The sequence below is a fragment of the Cervus elaphus genome, chromosome 20 (assembly GCF_910594005.1).
Source record: "Cervus elaphus chromosome 20, mCerEla1.1, whole genome shotgun sequence".
Lineage (NCBI taxonomy): Eukaryota > Metazoa > Chordata > Mammalia > Artiodactyla > Cervidae > Cervus > Cervus elaphus.
Window position 1 is genome coordinate 38,368,736 of NC_057834.1, and position 20,031 is coordinate 38,388,766.

The window sequence follows — 20,031 nt, forward strand, 5'->3', positions numbered from 1 at the left end:
AACTGATTCAATCTCCTTACTAGTAATCAGGCTGTTCAGATTTTCTCTTTTTTCACGATTCAGTCTTGATAGTAAGCTATGTGTTTCCAGGAATTCATCTGTTTCTTTTAAGTTGTCCTATATATTGGGATATAATTGTTTGCAGTAGTATCATACAATCTTTTGTGTTTCTGCAGTATCTTTGTAATATCTCCTTTTTTATTTTATTTTATTTGGGTTTTCTCTTTTTTGGTTGAGTCTAGCTAAAGCTTTGTTCTGTTTATAATTTCAAAAAATCCATTCTTAGTTTCATTGACCTTTTCTTTTGTCATTTTAGTGTGTATTTCATTTATTTCCAATCTGATCTTTGTTACTTTTTTCCTTCTTTGGTCTTAGTATTTATTTAATTCCTTCAGTTGTAAAGTTAGGGTGTTTATTTGAGATTTTTCTTGGTTTGTTAATGTAGGCATTTAATTGCTGTGAACATCCCTCTTAGAACTGCTTTTGTGGCATCCCACAAGTTTTGGTACATTGCTTTTTGATTTGTTTCAAGATTTGTGTTTTTCATTAATATTTATTATTTATTTATTTGGCTGCACTGGGTCTTAGTTGTGGCGTACAGACCCTTAGTTGTGGCCTGTGGGGTCTAGTTTCCCAAGCAGGGATTGAACATGGGCCCCCTGCTTTGGCAGTGCAGAGTCTTAGCCACTGAGCTACCAGAGAAATCCCTCAAAATTTGCTTTACATATCTCTTTGATTTCTTCACTGACACTTTGGTTGTTCAGTAGCACTGTTGTTTAATCTCCACATATTTGTAAATTTTCTAGTTTTCTTCTTCTAATTAACTTGTTCTTTAGTACTGTTATGGTGGGAAAGATGCTTGATATTACTTCAGCCTTCTTAAATTTTTTAAGATTTTTGTGGCCTAACATATGGTCTGTCCTGGAGAATATTCCATGTACACTTGAGAATAATATGTATCTTGTTGCTTTGGTGTTGGAATATTTTGTATATATGTTAAGTCCACCTTGTGCTGTGCTTAGTCGCTCAGTCATGTATGACTCTTTGTGACCCCTTGGACTCTAGCCTGTCAGGATCCTCTGTCCATAGGGATTCTCCAGGCAAAAATACTGGAGTTGGTTGCCATGCCCTCCTCCCGGGAATCTTCCAAACCCTGGGATCAAACCCTGGTCTCCCATATTACAACTGGATTCCTTTACCATCTGAGCTATGAGGGAAGCCCTAGGTCCACCTTAGGTGTTTAATTAGAAGTCCACCCCTTGCCTACAGAAGGAAATGGCAACCCATTCCAGTATTCTTGTATGGAAAATCCCATGGACAGAGGAGCCTGGAGGGCTCCAGTCCATGGGGTCACAGAATTGGACACATCTGAGTGACTTCACTTCTTCATATGTGTAATCTTTAGGGTTTTCTAGATATAAGATCATGTTGTCAGTGAATAGGAATAATTTTACTTCTTCCTTTCTAATTTGAATGTCTATTTCTTTTTCTTGCCTACTTGCTCTACCTAGAACCTCTAGTATAATATTTACTAGAAGTGGCAAAAGTGGACATTATTTGTAATTCTAGGGGGAAAACTTTTAGTCTTTCGCCACGGAATATGTTGTTAGTTGTGGGTTTTTCATATATGGCTTTTATCATAGTGAGTTTCCTTGTATATCTTGTTCATTAAGTGTTTCTATTGTAGAAAGATGTGGAATTTTGTTATTCTTTTATTGCATCAATTGAGATGATTTGGGGGGTTTTTCCTTCATTCTATTACGGTGACATACCACACTGATTAATTTTTGTCTATTGACCCATTCTAAAATTCCAGGAATAAATCCCACTTGGTCATAGTATATAAACCTTTTAATGTACAACTTTGGTTTGCTTGTATTTTGTTCAAGATTTCTATATCAGTATTTGTAAAGGATATTTGTAATTTTCTTGTAGTGTCTTTTTGCATGTCTTTGGTATCTGTGTAAAAGTTTAAAAAATATGTTCTGAATGCAAAAAAAAAAAAAAAATCCACCCCTTGAGGCTACAGCTATGAAATAACAGGCCTTTTTCTTGGAAGGGTTGGACGTTGCTGTCTGCTGTCTCTTCTCTCTGCCCTGGGGGAGGAAGAGGGGTAGCTAGGTAAAAACTGTTTCTCTGTTTGTAACACTTCCCAACCCAGGATTCAAACTGTGTCTCCTGCATCAATAGGCAGATTCTTTACCATTGCCCCACCTGGGAAGCCCCTCAGTTGCCTCTCAGTCATGGCTTTCTCTCGCCGGCTTCTCCCCTGACAGGCATGACTTTCTAAGATGTGCTTGTGAGTATCCTCCTCCCAGGCTCTGTCTGGTGCATCCTCCACTCTTCCCTCCATGTCTTCACTTTCTTTTGGAGGAGTTTTTTCTTGTGAAGGGCTTCCCTCATGGCTCAGAAGGTGAGGAGTCTGCCTGCAATGCAGGAGACCCAGATTCTATGCCTGGGTCAGAGGGATCCCCTGAAGAGTGGAATGGCAACCCACTCTAATATTCTTGCCTGGAGAATCCCATAGACAGGGCCTCGTGGGCTACAGTCCACAGGGTCACAAAGAGTCGGACATGACTCAGCGATCAACATTTCATTTTTTCATTTCAGTGAGCCTGTGATCAGAGGCTCTGCCACCCGTGAGAGCTAGGTGATTAAGGGATGTTCCCTGGTTGGCAGCTGCCAAAACCAGGGCTCCAGTCATGTGCACAAGGTCCTTTGCAGGGGATACAATTGACCTGGAGCGAAACAGGGATAATACAAAGAAGGCACTTAACAGTCTCCACAGTCTTTGGAGAGTATTTTAGTCTGCCCCTCCCCGCCAAGATTTGTGTTACATTAGATGCCTGACCCTCAGTTCAGACATATAAGATAATTAAATGGCCCCTTACACAGAAAGCTGGATTTAGGAAAGGCAGAGGAACCAAAGATCAAGTTGCCAACATCCGTTGGATCATCGAAAAAGCAAGAGTTCCAGAAAAACATCTACTTCTGCTTTATTGACTATGCCAAAGCCTTCGACTGTGTGGATCACAACAAACTGTGGAAAATTCTTCCAGAGATGGGAATACCAGACCACCTGACCTGCCTCTTGAGAAACCTGTATGCAAGTCACGAAGCAACAGTTAGAACTGGACATGGAACAACAGACTAGTTCCAGGAAAGGAGTACATCAAGGCTGTATATTGTCACCCTGCTTATTTAACTTATATGCAGAGTACATCATGAGAAATGCTGGGCTGGATGTAGCACAAGCTGGAATCAAGATTGCTGGGAGAAATACCAGTAACCTCAGATATGCAGATGACACCACCCTTATGGCAGAAAGTGAAGAAGAACTAAAGAGCCTCTTGATGAAAGTGAAAGTGGAGAGTGAAAAAGTTGGCTTAAAGCTCAACATTCAGAAAACTAAGATCATGGCATCTGGTCCCATCACTTCATAGCAAATAGATGGGGAAACAGTGGAAACAGTGACAGAGTTTATTTTGGGGGGCTCCAAAATCACTGCAGATGGTGACTACAGCCATGAAATTAAAAGATGCTTGCTCCTTGGAAGAAAAGCTATGACCAACCTAGATAGCATGTTAAAAAGCAGAGACATTACTTTGTCAACAAAGGTCCATCTAGTCAAGGCTATGGTTTTCCCAGTAGTCATGTATGAATGTGAGAGTTGGACTATAAAGAAAGCTGAGCACCGAAGAATTGATGCTTTTGAACTGTGGTGTTGGAGAAGACTCGTGAGAGTCCCTTGGACTGCATGGAGATCCAACTGGTCCATCCTAAAGGAAATCAGTCCTGAATATTCACTGGAAGGACTGATGCTAAAGCTGAAACTCCAATACTTTAGTTTTAGTTTGGCTACCGGATGCAAAGAACTGACTCATTTGAGAAGACTCTGATGCTGGAAAAGATTGAAGGCGGAAGGAGAAGGGGACGAAAGAGGGTGAGATGGTTGGGATGGCATCACTGACTCAATGGACATGAGTCTGAGTAAACTCTGGGGGTTGGTGATGGACACGGAGGCCTCGTGTGCTGCAGTCCATGGGGTTGCAAAGAGTTGGACACAACTGAGCGACTGAGGACACAACTGAGCAACTGAACTGAACTGAACTACACAGAAGAACTTGAGTGTGCCCTGGGAGATTTGCCACCGTGAATCCATGCAAACTCTTTAAGAAATGTTTCTCAGTTTGTGTCTCATGGATAGAAGCCCCATTGGCTTTCAGAACTAGATGTTTTGGGGGCCCATGTCTCACTCAGGTCCAGGTCTTAATAGTTGGGTAGCCTGGTATGGGGTTCAAATCCTCTTCTCCTTGGGGAGAAGCTTATATTTGTGAGTGCCTTCCTAAGTGTGGGTTGTTGTTCCATGAGTGAGATTTTCTGTAAGATGTGCAACCTCTCCTCATTTTGATGTGGTTTTTTTCTTGTTAGCCCAATGTGTACAAGTTGCTGAGCTACTTTTAGGGTTCTTGAAGAGGGAATTTTTCTTCATGTAGCTGCAGGTTCCATGTGTATCTGGAAGGAGGTGAGTTCAGGATCTTCTTCATCTGCATCATGAACCAGTATCCCTACATACATTGTTTGCTTTCTTGTCTATTTATTATTGAATCATAAGAAATTTCCATTTTTCTCCAACTCAGTTAGCTGAAGGAACCTAGAAAGTGATATCCCACCAGTCATGAGCATACTTAGTGTATACAGTTTGGTTTCTAAATACCATTTCCCACTAAGAGAAACTAAGCTATGGAGAAATGGCTGATTGAGGGATGGGTCAGGGAAAGCACAAGATGAGCCTGAAACATTGTGTTTATACCAGTTTTGCTGCAAGTTGGTAATGGAAATAATGTTTCACTGAAATGGTAAATAGCCAAATTAACCTGTATTCTACGAAAGGGCATCCCACTACAGTATTCTTAACCTGGAAAATTCCATGGACAGAGGAGCCCAGTGGGCTACTGTCCATGGGGTCACAAAGAGTTGGACATGAGCATGCATGTGCACACACATGCAAAAATGTAAACTTCAAATTGCACTTCTACCACATAAAAAAATTAACCCAAAATGAATTAGACCTAATTGTGAAACTTAAAACTGTAAAAGTTTTAAATAAGACAAGGGAGAAAATATTTATGACCTTGGGTTAGGCAAAGATTTCTTACAACAGAAAAAGCACAGTCCATAAAAGAAAAAGATTGATAAATTGATCATTTTTAAAATTAAGAATTTTGGCACTTTAAAAAACAGTTACAAGAATTAAAAGGTAAGCCACAGACTGGGAAGAAGTACTTGCAGATCTCCTATATGATAAAGGAGTTGTATACAGAAATATTATAAGGTCTCAAAACTTAATGATAAGCAGAAAAAAACTTTTAATCAATTAAAAATGAGCAAGATTTAGATAGCACCTCACCAAAGAAGATTTATGGGTAACAATAAGCACATAAAAGAAGTTCAACATCATTAATCATTAGGAAAGTGAAAATTAAAGTCACAGTGAGATACCACTACATACCTGTCAGAATAACTAAAAAAAAATTAATCACTAATGTCAAATACTGATAAGGATTCAGAATAACTTCAACTTTTATACCTTGCTGATGGGAGTGCAAAATGGTACAGCCACTTCTGAAAACAAATAGTGTCTTATATTCTTAAATATATCTTATCATAGGACACAGCAATTGCACTCCATTTCATTTATCCATGTTAAATAAAGTACATGTTCACACAAAAACCTGTACTTGAATGGTTATAGCAGCTTTATTCATAATCTCTACTAACTGGAAATGCAATTTTCTAAACAGATAGACAAACTGGTATATCATATAATTGGCTTCCCTGCTGGCTCAGATGTAAAGAATCTTGTCTGCAACGCAAGAGACCTTGGTTCGATCCCTGCATTGGGAAGATCCTCTGGAATACTGAATGGCAACCCACTCCAGTATTCTTACCTGGAGAATTTCATGGACAGAGGAGTCTGGCGGGCTACAGTCAGTGGAATTGCAGAGTCAGACACAGCTGAGCAACTAACACTTTCATGACAGACTATTACACAGCATTATAAAGTGAAGAACTACTGACAGACTCAACAGCATGAGTGACTCTCAAATGCAGTGTGCTAAATGAAAGAAGGCTACCTACTGTAAAGTTCCATTTATGTGATACTCTTGAAAAGGAAAGGCCACGGGACTAAAGAGCAGGGCCTGGAGTTGGGAAATGGGTTTGGCTATAAAGAGGCATAAAGAAATTTTGCGGAATGATGAAACTGTTTTATATCTTGATTGTAACATGACTTATGCATTAGTCAAAACTTGTAGAACTCACCAAAAAGGATTTTTTTTTTTTTTTTTACTGTTTGTAAATAATACATTAATTTAAAAAGTGTGCTGAGGAGGGGGCAAAAAACATGTATTCTGATTTTGTGGTATACTTCATGCTAAGTTTCTTTTCTACCTTGAATCCAAGTGAAAGAATTTACAATGACAGTATTTTATTTCTTAAAAATCGTCTATAAATCCAGATAATTTTTTGCCTCAGAACTCTTTTGTTGCCTTTTTGTTCATAATTCTCTTATATAAGTTATAGGTTCATAATTTTCATATATAAATGACTATTCACATGGGTAGCTAAATTTGTAAATTGTATTATGACGAGTGGGGCTTCCCAGGTGGCATGGTGGTAAAAAATCCACCTACCAATGCAGAAGATGCAAGAGATGCTAGTTCAATTCCTGGTCCAGGAAGATATCCTGAAGTAGGAAATGGCAACACACTGCAGTATTCTTGCTTGGAAAATCCCATGGACAGAGGAGCCTGATGGCCCACGACTGGGCAACAGAGCACACACACACATTATGATAAGCATAGCTTTTGATTTCTTAGCTTTTCAGTGTTTATATTTAGGAATATATAGTTGATTTCCCATTTTTAATCTTTTTCTGTTTTGTCTTTGATGAACAATCTACTCTGCTTGACTTTGTTTTGTGTTTTAACATCTTAGTGATACTATCTTTAGCTAATGTAACAAAGGTTGTAGAATCCTGTTCAGAATTTTAGTGGCTGTCTATTCACTGAGAATATAGTGCAGGTTGCTAGGTTAAAGCTTTCATTTGCTTTTTGAATTCCAACTACACTGTGGAAGCTACCTCTGTCACCAAATGACTTAAAACTAGTGCATGTTCTAACCTATGCATTCCCAAGTTGTTTCTCCACCATTTACTATGAATGATGTCTGATAATCCATTAGCATTTAAAAGTTATTCTGAGTCACTTCTGTAATCAACCAGCAACAACAACAAGAAAAACAATATTATTAACCCTATATGCAAAACAGAGAAAGAGACACAGATGTACAGAATAGACTTTTAGACCCTGTGGGAGAAGGCGAGGGTGGGATGTTCTGAGAGAATAGCATTGACACAAGTATACTATCTAGGATGAAACAGATCACCAGCCCAGGTTGGATGCATGAGATAAGTGCTCAGGGCTGGTGCACTGGGAAGACCCAGAGGGATGGGATGGAGAGGGAGGCGGGAGGGGGGATCGGGAAGGGGAACACATGTAAATCCATGGCTGATTCATGTCGATGTATGGCAAAAACCACTACAATATTGTAAAGTAATTAGCCTCCAACTAATAAAAATAAATGGGAAAAAAAAAAGAAAAAGAAAAACAACATTAATGAAGCTTATCTTTGTTATAGGAAGACCAGAGACAAAAAATACACACACATATATATGTGTGTGTACACACATATATATATAATTCCATTAAAAGTTTTGCAAGTGGGATCCAGGTATTAAAATAAATTTTTTTTTTTTTTTTTTTACTTTTTTTCTTCTTTTAAAAATATGGAACGCTTCACGAATTTGCGTGTCATCCTTGCGCAGGGGCCATGCTAATCTTCTCTGTATCGTTCCAATTTCAGTATATGTGCTGCCGAAGCGAGCACTAAAATAAATATTCTTGTGCCAGTACCATACTGTCATGATGACTATGGCTTTGTAGTATAGCCTGAAGCCTGATTTCTCCACCTCTGTATTTCTTCTTCAGTAATGCTTTGGCTATTCACAGTCTTTTTTTTTTTTTTTTTTTATCCTGACTTCACGTTTTAACATTTTTGGATTTTCTTTTCTTTTCTTTTTTTTTTAATTAGTTAGAGGCTAATTACTTCACAACATTTCAGTGGGTTTTGTCATACACTGATCTGAATCAGCCATAGAGTTACACGTATTCCCCATCCCGATCCCCCCTCCCACCTCCCTCTCCACCCGATTCCTCTGGGTCTTCCCAGTGCACCAGGCCCGAGCACTTGTCTCATGCATCCCTCCTGGGCTGGGGATCTGTTTCACCATAGATAATATACATGCTGTTCTTTTGAAACATCCCACCCTCACCTTCTCCCACAGAGTTCAAAAGTCTGTTCTGTACATCTGTGTCTCTTTTTCTGTTTTGCATATAGGGTTATCATTACCATCTTTCTAAATTCCATATATATGTGTTAGTATGCTGTAATGTTCTTTATCTTTCTGGCTTACTTCACTCTGTATAATGGGCTCCAGTTTCATCCATCTCATTAGAACTGATTCAAATGAATTCTTTTTGACGGCTGAGTAATATTCCATGGTGTATATGTACCACAGCTTCCTTATCCATTCATCTGCTGATGGGCACCTAGGTTGCTTCCATGTCCTGGCTATTATAAACAGTGCTGCGATGAACATTGGGGTGCACGTGTCTCTTTCAGATCTGGTTTCCTCAGTGTGTATGCCCAGAAGTGGAATTGCTGGGTCATATGGCAGTTCTATTTCCAGTTTTTTGAGAAATCTCCACACTGTTTTCCATAGTGGCTGTACTAGTTTGCATTCCCACCAACAGTGTAAGAGGGTTCCCTTTTCTCCACACCCTCTCCAGCATTTATTGCTTGTAGACTTTTGGATAGCAGCCATCCTGACTGGTGTGTAATGGTACCTCATTGTGGTTTTGATTTGCATTTCTCTAATAATGAGTGATGTTGAGCATCTTTTCATGTGTTTGTTAGCCATCTGTAAGTCTTCTTTGGAGAAATGTCTGTTTAGTTCTTTGGCCCATTTTTTGATTGGGTCATTTATTTTTCTGGAATGAGCTGCAGGAGTTGCTTGTATATTTTTGAGATTAATCCTTTGTCTGTTTCTTCATTTGCTATTATTTCCTCCCAATCTGAGGGCTGTCTTTTCACCTTACTTATAGTTTCCTTTGTAGTGCAAAAGCTTTTAAGTTTCATTAGGTCCCATTTGTTTAGTTTTGCTTTTATTTCCAATATTCTGGGAAGTGGGTCATAGAGGATCTTGCTGTGATTTATGTCGGAGAGTGTTTTGCCTATGTTCTCCTCTAGGAGTTTTATAGTTTCTGGTCTTACATTTAGATCTTTAATCCATTTTGAGTTTATTTTTGTGTATGGTGTTAGAAAGTGTTCTAGTTTCATTCTTTTACAAGTGGTTGACCAGTTTTCCCAGCACCACTTGTTAAAGAGGTTGTCTTTTTTCCATCGTATATCCTTGCCTCCTTTGTCAAAGATAAGGTGTCCATAGGTTCGTGGATTTATCTCTGGGCTTTCTATTTTGTTCTGGTCTATATTTCTGTCTTTGTGCCAGTACCATACTGTCTTGATGACTGTGGCTTTGTAGTAGAGCCTGAAGTCAGGCAGGTTGATTCCTCCAGTTCCATTCTTCTTTCTCAAGATTACTTTGGCTATTCAAGGTTTTTTGTATTTCCATACAAATTATGAAATTATTTGTTCTAGTTCTGTGAAAAATACCGTTGGTAGCTTGATAGGGATTGCATTGAATCTATAGATTGCTTTGGGTAGAATAGCCATTTTGACAATATTGATTCTTCCAATCCGTATTCATGGTCTTGTTTCCATTCAAATTGTAAAATTTTTTGTTCTAATTCTGTGAAACATGCCACTGGTAATTTGACAGGGATTGCACTGAATCTATAGCTTACTCTGGGTAGTCATTTTCACAATATTTATTCTTCCAGTCCAAGAATATGGTATATCTGTTTGTGTCATCTTTTATTTCTTCTTTGGAGAAATGTCTGTTTAGATCTTCTGCTCATTTTTTGACTAGGTTGTTTGGTTTTTTGTTATTGAGTTGTATGAGCTCTCTGCATATTTTGGCAAGTTTTGTATCATGCTACCTTAAATGTTCTAGTAGTTGTTGTGTGGAGTCTTTATATAAGATATATCATGTCATCTGCATCTAATGACAATTTTACCTCCCTACCAATTTGAATACCTTTTCTTTCTCTTATCTGATTGCTGTTGCTAAGATATCCAATACTATGTTGAAGAAAAGTGGTAAGAGTGGGCATCTTTGTCTTGTTACAAATTTTAGTGGCAAGGCTTTCAGCTTTTCACTGTCAAGCATTATATTGAATGTAGGCTTGTCATAAATAACTTTTATTGTGTTGATATGTTCCCTCTGTACCCACTTTGGTAAGAGTTTTTATCATGAATGGATGTTGAATTTTATTGAATGCTTTTTCTGCATCTTATCAATGATCATGTGGTTTTTGTCTTTTAGAGATGATGTGATATATCACATTGATTATGTACCATCGTTATGACTTTGGAATGAATCCAGGTTGATCTTGTTGTATAATCTTTTTTATGTGCTGTTGGATTAAGTATCATTACTTTGATGTAATGGCCTTTAAGGCTAGTTTTATTTACATATATTGATTAAATATACAATGGAAAAATCTCCTGTAGTATGATTTCAGCAGCTTGAGCGACATGCTTCTAAGGCTTCAGAACCTGCTATTGTTTGGAAACCTTTACAAAAGTTTTAATTTACTTTTGTATCAAAAGTGTTTTATTGTCCTTATAAACTCACCTACCAAGGTGAGAAATCAAAAGCCTTCCAACTCTCCTCTATCAAATTTCACATGAAGGACCTATAACGGTTGGAAAAACCTCTTACTCTAAAACCCTCATATTTCTCAGTGATCCTGACCTGCCAAGAGAGACATTACTTAACTCTCTTTAAATTTTAGGATTCCTTTTTAGTTCCTCTTCACTTTCTGCCATTAGGATGGTATCATCTGCATTTCTGATGTTATTGATATTTCTCCCAGCAGTTTTGATTCCAGGTTGTGATTCCTCCAGCCTAGCATTTCGCATGATGAACTCCAGGTATAACTATAACAAGCAGGGTGACAATATACAGCTTTGATGTACTCCTTTCCCAATTTTGAACCAGTCTGTTGTTCCATGTCCAGTTCTAACTGTTGCTTCTTGACCTGCATACAGGTTTCTCAGGAGGTAGGTAAGGTAGCCTGGTATTCCCATCTCTTGAAGAATTTTCCATGGATAGCTGTGATCTACACAGTCAAACGCTTTAGTATAGTCAGTGAAGCAGAAGTAGATGTTTTTCTGGAATTCTGTTACTTTTTCTGTGATCCAACAGATGTTGGAAATTTAATCTCTGATTCTTCTGCTTTTTACATCTGGAGGTAAAAGCTTGTACATTGGGAAGTTCTTGATTCACGTACTGTTGAAACCTTGTTAGAAGGATTTTGAGCATTACCTTGCTAGCATGTGAAATGAGTGTAATTATATGGTAGTTTGAACATCCTTTGGCATTGCCCTTCTTTGAGATTGTAATGAAAACTGACCTTTTCCAGTTCTGTGGCCACTGCTGAGTTTTCCAAATTTGTTGGCATATTGAGTGCAGCACTTTAACAGCATCATCTTTTAGGATTTGAAATAGCTCAGCTAGAATGCCATCACTTCCACTAGCTTTGTTCATAGTAATTCCTAAGGCTCATTTGACTTTACACTCCAGGATATCTGGCTCCAGGTGAGTGACCACACTATCATGGTTATCTGCATCATTAAGGCCTTTTTTGTACAGTTCTTCGGTGTGTTCTTGCAACCTCTTCTAAATATCTTTTGCTTTTGTAAAGCAGTTATCTTCAAATAAAAATAGGAAGAAAGGGGGAAAAAAATAACGAAAGTCTCCATAAAATCCTGATAGTATAGAGTTCAGCGAGCTTCCAGGTTGCTAAGCAGTTGAAAGTACAAGGAGAGTGATACACCCAGAGAGGTTAGGGCTGTCACATATTAATCAGACCTGAGAGAAGAGGTAATGGGGACCTCCAGTTTGTAGGATATAACTTATGGGTAACCTGGGAACTTAATGTTTTCAACTGATATCTGAAATAGAGTGAAGGCAGTCTTTTGGGACTGAGCCCTTCACCTGTGGGATTTAACAGTGTCTCTAGGTGGATAGTGTTAGAATTGAGTTAATTTTAGGACACCCAGCTGGTGTAAAGAGAATTTGTTGGTGTGTTGAAAAACTTCCACACACATGATGACCAGAGGTGTCAGCAGTCATGTTCTGTGTAAAAGGAGGTACGCAGGAAAGAAACAGCAGGGAAGCACTGGGTGTTTGCTGCATAAAAGGAAAATGGGTTCTTTTTCTGAAGAGGAGCATAAAAAGCACTTTACATTATACATGCAAGCGTATCACAGAGATACTGCAGGTTTGGTTCCAAACCACTGCGATCAAGTGAATGTTGCAGTGAAGGGAGTCACCCGGAGGCTCTGCTTTCCCAGTGCGCATAGAAGTCATGTTCCCACTGTGGTGTGGTCTGTCAAGTGTGTGGCAGCGTTACGTCTTTTTTAAACGTACGTGCCTGAATTAAAAGTATTGTCAAAAAAATCCAACCATCATCTGAGTCTTCAACAGGTTGTAATCTTTTTGCTGTCAGAGAGTCTTGCCTTTATGTTGACAGCTGCTGACTGATCAGGGTGGTGGCTGCTGAAGTTTGGAGCAGTTGAGGCAATTTCTGAAGACAAAGCAGCAATGCAGTTTGCTACATCTTTGTTCCTTTTACGAATGATTTCTCTGCAGCATGCAGTACTCTTTTTTTTTTTTTCATGCAATGACATTTTACCCACAGAACTTCTTTCGAAATAGGAGTCAATCCTCTCAAATCCTGCCACTGCCTTAGTAACTAAATTTATGTAATATTCTAATTTGAGCAAAATCTTCACAGCATATTCACCAGGAGTAGATTTCATCTCAAGAAGCCACTTTTCTTTTCTCATCCGTGAGAAGCAGCTCATCTGTGAAAATTGTGTAAGATTGCAATTCAGTCACACCTTCAGGTCCCCCTTCTAATTCTAATTCTCTTGCTGTTTATACCACATCTGCAGTACACTACCTACAGTGACGTCTTGAACCCCTCAAAGTCATCCATGAGGATTGGATATGTCTTCCAAACTTCTATTAATGTTGACATTTTGACCTCCTCCTATGAACCGTGAATGTTCTTAATGAGATCTAGAGTCTTTTCCAGAAGGTTTTCAGTTTCTTTTGCCAAGTTCCATCAGAGGATCACTGTCTGTGTAGTTGCAGCCTTATGAAATGTATTCCTTAAATGATAAGACTTGAATGTGGAAATCGCTCCTTGATTAGTGGGAAATCTCATTGATCCCAACATCCATAGGATATTGCGCTAGCAGGCATTAAAATAATAATCTCATTGTGTATCTCCATCATGGCTCTTAGGTTCAGTTCAGTTCAGCTGCTCAGTTGTGTCCAACTCTTTGTGACCCCATGGACTGCAGCATGCTAGGCCTCCCTGTCCATCACCAACTCCCAGAGTTTACTCAGACTCATGTCCATTGAGTTGGTGACACCATCCAACCATCTCATTCTCTGTCGTCCCCTTCTCCTTCCGCCTTCAATCTTTTCCAGCATCAGGGTCTTTTCAAATGAGTCAGTTCTTCGCATCAGGTGGCCAAAGTACTGGAGTTTCAGCTTCAGAATCAGTCCTTCTAATGAATATTCAGAACTGATTTCCTTTAGGGTGGACTGGTTGGATCTCCTTGCGGTCCAAGGGACTCTCAAAAGTCTTCTCCAAAAAAAAAAAAAGAGTCTTCTCCAACACCACAGTTCAAAAGCATCAATTCTTCGGTGCTCAGCTTTCCTTATAGTCCAACTCTCACATCCATACATGACTACTGGGAAAAACAGCTTTGACTAGATGGACCTTTGTTGGCAAAGTAATGTCTCTGCTTTTTAACATGCTATCTAGGTTGGTCATAGCTTTTCTTCCAAGAAGCAAGCATCTTTTAATTTCATGGCTGCAGTCACCATCTGCAGTGATTTTGGAGCCCCCCAAAATAAACTCTGTCACTGATTCCACTGTTTCCCCATCCATTTGCCATGAAGCGATGGGACCAGATGCCATGATCTTAGTTTTCTGAATGTTGAGCTTTAAGCCAACTTCTTCCCTCTCCACTTTCACTTTCATCAAGAGGCTCTTTAGTTCTTCTTCACTTTCTGCCATAAGGGTGGTGTCACCTACATATCTGAGGTTATTGATATTTCTCCCAGCAGTCTTGATTCTAGCTTGTGCTTCATCCAGCCCAGCATTTCGCATGATGTACTCTGCATATAAGTTAAATAAGCACGGTAACAGTATACAGCCTTGACATACTCCTTTCCCTATTTAGAACCAGTCTGTTGTTCCATGTCCAGTTCTAACTGCTGTTTCTTGACCTGCATACAGGTTTCTCAAGAGGCAGGTCAGGTGGTCTGGTATTCCCATCTCTGGAAGAATTTTCCACAGTTTGTTGTGATCCACACAGTCGAAGGCTTTGGCATAGTCAATAAAGCAGAAGTAGATGTTTTTCTGGAACTCTCTTGCTTTTTTGATGATCCAACGGATGGTGGCAATTTGATCTCTGGTTCCTCTGCCTTTTGTGAAACCAGCTTGAACATCTGGAAGTTCACAGTTCACATACTGTTGAAGCCTGGCTTGGAAAATTTTGAGCATTACTTTAAACTGATAGTGGCACACAAATAAATACCACAGAAAATGCCAGGAATGTTCAGAATCCCCAAGACAAATGGACAGAAACTACTAAATTCTCTCTGTTAATATCATGGAGCAGAAGCAGAGTATTTAAAACAGAGCGCCTTCTGTGTTGTAACCAACAGGGAAATAAATAGTTATATCTAAATTAGAACCAAAATCAGGCTTGACTAAGAACTAGGAAAACAGTTTCTCACATGATTATCTTATCCATGATGATGTCATTCGTCTTAGATATCAGCATTGCAAAATCAGGGAATCAGTTTGATTCTTTTAGGGAGTCTGTAACTGATGGGATGTATTCAAGGTTTTGGTTGGGATCTTCTAGTGGCTCAGGTGGTAAAGAATCTGCCTGCAGTACAGGAGACACAGGTTCTGTCCCTGGGTTGGGAAGATTTCCTGAAGAAGGGAGTGGCTACCCACTCCAGTGTTCTTGCCTGGACAGGAGCCTAGCTAGCTACAGTCCATGGGGTCACAAAGAGTCATACACAACAGATGCACTAACAGTATCACTTTTTTTTTTTTTCCAATGAAGGTTTCATTTATTTGAAGGAGTAAAACATTGAAGGTGACCCTGAGGTTGTGTGTGTGTGTGTGTGTGTGTGTGTGTGTGTGTGGTTTTGTTTGTTAACTTCAGGTTGCCAAGTATTCTGTTTCACAACTACTGCCCCTTGTATGCTTGCTACCCTTTTGGCACCAGGGTAAAATACTAGTTTTGCTTCCATTCCTGTGTTAGCTAAAAGAAAGCTTTTGTGTTATCTGTTTAATTGGTTTGGTTAAATTTTAAATCTAATAAAGTGTAAACCAAATTTTCTTTCATACAGAGTGCTTAGTTCTAGACACAGTTGTTTTCCTGATCTTTTTGACTTTGACAATAAGGAAATACAGGTTTTGGTTGGTTAGAAAATTCATATTTCTGGTCACAAATCACTTCTTGGGTCATTTTTTAAAATGAGAAAAGTGATCTTTAGATGTAAATAGAACAGTCTAGTATCTTTCCTTTCCTTCTTTTTAACTGTTCCCCAAACTTTTTACCACTGCCTTTAAACTTCATATGACCTAGTTTCTAACTTCACTGGACTGCTTCAGTCTCCTTTTATTTCTTCTAATGCTCCAATCTCATTTAAACTTTCATCTTATACCAGCTATTTCCTCTGCCTGATTTTCCTTTATTTTCCAGATCCTCTCCTGAGTGTCAGTAACATTTACATTTTAGCTTAATGTTACTTCCTCAGAAAAGCCTTCCCAAATAACTTGCTGTTCATCACATTTTAATTATTTGCCTAGCATTTATTATTTTCTGGGTTTTTTTCCTCAGGTTTATTAGTTTTTCTTGTTTCCTTTTTGTATGCCTACCCAGGTAAACTGTCTTATTCCCCACTGTTTCTCAGCACTTGGAACAAGGCCTGGACTTAATGAGTGTTCAGTAATTGTTGAATAAATAAATGAAGGATTCACTGAAAAGAACCAGTCTGCTAATAAGAACTTTGGGTTCTTCAAATAACTTAATATTTGGACCTCAGTTTTCTCATCTGCAAAATGTGTATATTCACATACCTAGTTGTTACAAGATACAATAGACTAGACTTGTTTGGAGAAAGTTAGTATGTCATAACTCATGAAAGAAATATATTCACCTTGCCTTATTTACTGGAACTTTAAGCCAAGATAAAATCAGAGTCGACTGAATGAGGCCCTCTTCTTTATTTCATTTTCTTTTTTCTCCCTTCTTTTCTTCCTTTCCTTTTTATTATCTGCTTGAGATTTTTATCTCACAAGAAACATTAGGAACACTGACCCAGTAAGATGAGTGGAAGAAGTAAAAGATGATGAAGCATGATAGAATAAAATAATAAGAATAGTAATTGAATAGGAGTTTAGCAAGTAACTGAGGTTTTCATCTTGAATCTCTTTACCAGCTAGTCAGCAGATCAGCTTTGTAGACCATCAGTTTTCAAACCTGTCAAACATTTCTTGCCTACTTCACGGGATTGACATGAATGATAATATCTGAAAGTACTTTATAAACCATTAAGCAAATGCACAGCAGTCATTATGATCATATCTGAAATTTAGGTTCCTTCTGCAGAACTGTTGGAGAATGCTAATGAGGCTCTTTCTTAGGTATAATTACTATAAGGCAATTCCAAAAATTTAGATTTTAAAAATATATGAAAGTGCTTAGTAACTCTCGCGACAAAAAGTATACATTAAGATTGAAGTCATTGTTAAAACAAATACTCCCCCCCCCCCACAATTTTATTTACAAACCAGGTGTGTATATAAATCATCTATTTTTGACATGTAGAACAAGTCAGACAGAATAGTTTCTTGCACATAAACCATTTGTTACCACTTATTTTCTTTGTCCCTAATTAGGAGATTCACATGAAGTGACTAGTTTGGGTTCAAAATTATAGGGAAAAAAAAAAAACATTTGTTTTGTAGGTAGACTTTTAAAAATTATCACTCTAAATTGTGAATTTGGAATTTTTGCTGCTTTATGAAATTCAGTGGACATGAACTTAGGCAAACTCCAGGAGATGGTGAGAGACAGGGAGAACTGGCATGCTGCAGTTCATGAGGTCTCAGAGTCAGACATGACTTAGTGCCTGAACAGTGACAACAACAACATTTTGTTAACTATTTTTGCATAAATTACTGTGAAGCCAAGTGCATTCTTTATTATATTAAATAAAGGTGATTTTTAATTCAAAATAGCATTGCATTCTCTTTTTTTTCTCTCTCTCTCGCTTAAATTTTATTCATTTATTTATTTTTGGCTGTGCTGGGTTTTCATTGCTGTGAGGGCTTTTCTCTAGTTGCAACGAGTAGGGGCTACTCTTGTTGCAGTGCACAGGCTTCTCAGGGCAGGGTCTTTTCTTTCACGGAACACAGAGTGTGGGACCTGCAGGCCTCAGCAGTTTTGGTGTATAGGCCCTGTAGTTTAGGTCCCTAGGCTTTAGAGTGCAAGCTCAACAGTTGTAGCATATGGGCTTAGTTGCTTCACGGCATGTGGAATCTTTCTGGATCAGGGATCAAACCATGTCTCCTGCCTTGGCAGGTGGATTTTTTACCACTGAGCCACCAGGGAAGCCCAGTATTGCATTTTCTAAAATTGAGTATGGCTTACCTACAACCCTCTTGTTAGTTGCAGCTGTGCAACATAGTGATTCAATGTTTCTACAAATGATTAATTACCACTAAAACAAATGCTTGATAGAGTGATTTTTTTTTTCCTGTATTTTTCAAGAGGAAATTCTCTTGCCTTTGACTATTTTCCATTCTTTTCTAATCACAGCCCAAAGAGCCGACTGATCCAATTAAAGAAAGAGAAGCTGGAATATACTCCAGGAGAACATGAATATGGATTATTCCCAGCCCCCATTCATGTTGGTGAGTACTCAGTATACACAATATATTTCCAAAAAGAAATGGTATTTCTTGAGTTTAGGTGAAATGTAATTAATGTCTTTGTGTTCTGATTATTTCTGTATCTCTAGGAGGTCAAGTCTTTACCTTTTAATTTGTATTCACTCTGAAGAATTTTGAAAACTCTTGCTTTCTAGGGGTCAAAATAACATAAATCTTATTCACTGAACTGTCAATAGCAACACTCTATCTGTAGCATTTGATTCTCTAAGTGAGTCCTCTAGGAAAACCCAACTATTTCATTACTTCAGTTTCTAATTATTTCTGTGTTCAAAGGGAGATGACTTGTGGATATGTAATAATCAAAGGGGAAAGACCCACTGCTTTTTTGATCATTTATATTCTTGAAAATTTTATCTTTCTGTTTATTTTTGAAGCAAATGTCAAGTCTTTGTTTAGCATTCCAATAATAATACCTTCCAGAATCTTACCAAATAAGTAAAGTATACCTGGAAGTCATCCTGGATTTCTTTCATTCTTTCAACTCGTCATCCATTCCATCCCCAAGTTCTGTTATTTTCATCCTTGAATATATCCTGCTTCTATTCAGATCCCATTGCTGTTATTCAGGTCCGTGCCACTGTTATCTTTTGCTTGGGCCGTTACAGTAGCCTTCTAACAGAGCTGTCTACTTTCATTCTTACTCTCTTCCAATCCACTCTCTACTCAGTAAAAAGAAGTCATTTTATAATTTAAATCATCTTTAAAACCTCTCAGTGGCTCACCATTAAACTGTAAACTCCTTATCCCAACACTTGAGAATGATCTGGTTCCTGACTACCTCATTATTCTGCCTCTGCTGTTTCCCAGATTTCCTTTATTCACTGTATTATGTCATGCTGGTCTTCTTTCAGATTCTAGACCATTCCAAGCTCTTTATAGCCAAAAGATTGTTTTGCTTATTATTACCTTTACCCAAAAAGATCTTTCCACAGTGAATTTCTTCTCATCCTTTGAGTACAGGCTAAATGTCAGTACCAGCTTAAATATTATTTTCTTTAAAATTGTTTTCCTGATTGTCTTACCATATAGGATTCTTCCCTCTATATCAGTTCTGTATCACGGCACCCTGTTTATTTTTCTATCATCTTTAATTGCTGTTTTTATTTACTCATTTACTAATCTGTCTCCTCCACTAGATTATAAGCTTCAGGAGCACAGGATCATTTGTGTTTCTTTTTCTCCTTTCATTTTCCAGTGTGTGGTGCCTAATAGAAGGTTAATAAATATTGGATATACAAATGAAAGAAAAGAAGGAGAAATCAGAATAAGTTAAATGTAAGAAGAGAATTTTTTTTTTCAAGAACAACTTAATTGTGTAGTAAGATGTTGATCCTGTACTATTAGTATCTTCTTCACCGGTGACTCTCTTGACTGTGGTGCTCTTCTCTGTGTTATGATTATTTAGTTCCTTTTTTCTCCCCAGAAGGCCCAGCACCAGCAATGTATTTAAAGCAGCAAGGATAGACAAGTTATGCAATAAAGATTAGTTTGCTTCAGTTATTCTGTATTGGGTGGCTAGAGAATAGTTTAACTACAACATAGCGTTACAAGCATACCTTTCCACCTTTCGGGCGCCTGGATCAGGAAAATTCTCTGGAATAAGAAATGGCTACCCCCTCCAGCATTCTTGCCTGGAAAATTCCATAGACAGAGGAGTCCATGGGATCGCAAAGAGTCGGACACGGCCGAGTGACTGAGCACAGCACACACCACATTACAGGGT

At 38.3% G+C, this 20,031-nt stretch overlaps 1 protein-coding gene and 1 non-coding gene across 7 annotated transcripts in view; one reads left to right on the plus strand and one right to left on the minus strand.

Annotated features, from left to right (window-relative positions):
• Positions 1-20,031, plus strand: part of ASH1L (ASH1 like histone lysine methyltransferase) — a 201,577-nt gene that overhangs the window by 128,807 nt on the left and 52,739 nt on the right. For all 6 annotated transcript variants that reach the window (XM_043875874.1, XM_043875873.1, XM_043875872.1 and 3 more), the window contains one exon: positions 18,175-18,269. In XM_043875874.1, coding sequence (XP_043731809.1) covers positions 18,175-18,269 — 95 coding nt within the window. The remainder of the gene's footprint in view (positions 1-18,174; positions 18,270-20,031) is intronic.
• Positions 7,844-7,950, minus strand: LOC122678436. The gene has a single exon (XR_006336110.1). It is a non-coding gene; the product is annotated as a U6 spliceosomal RNA (small nuclear RNA).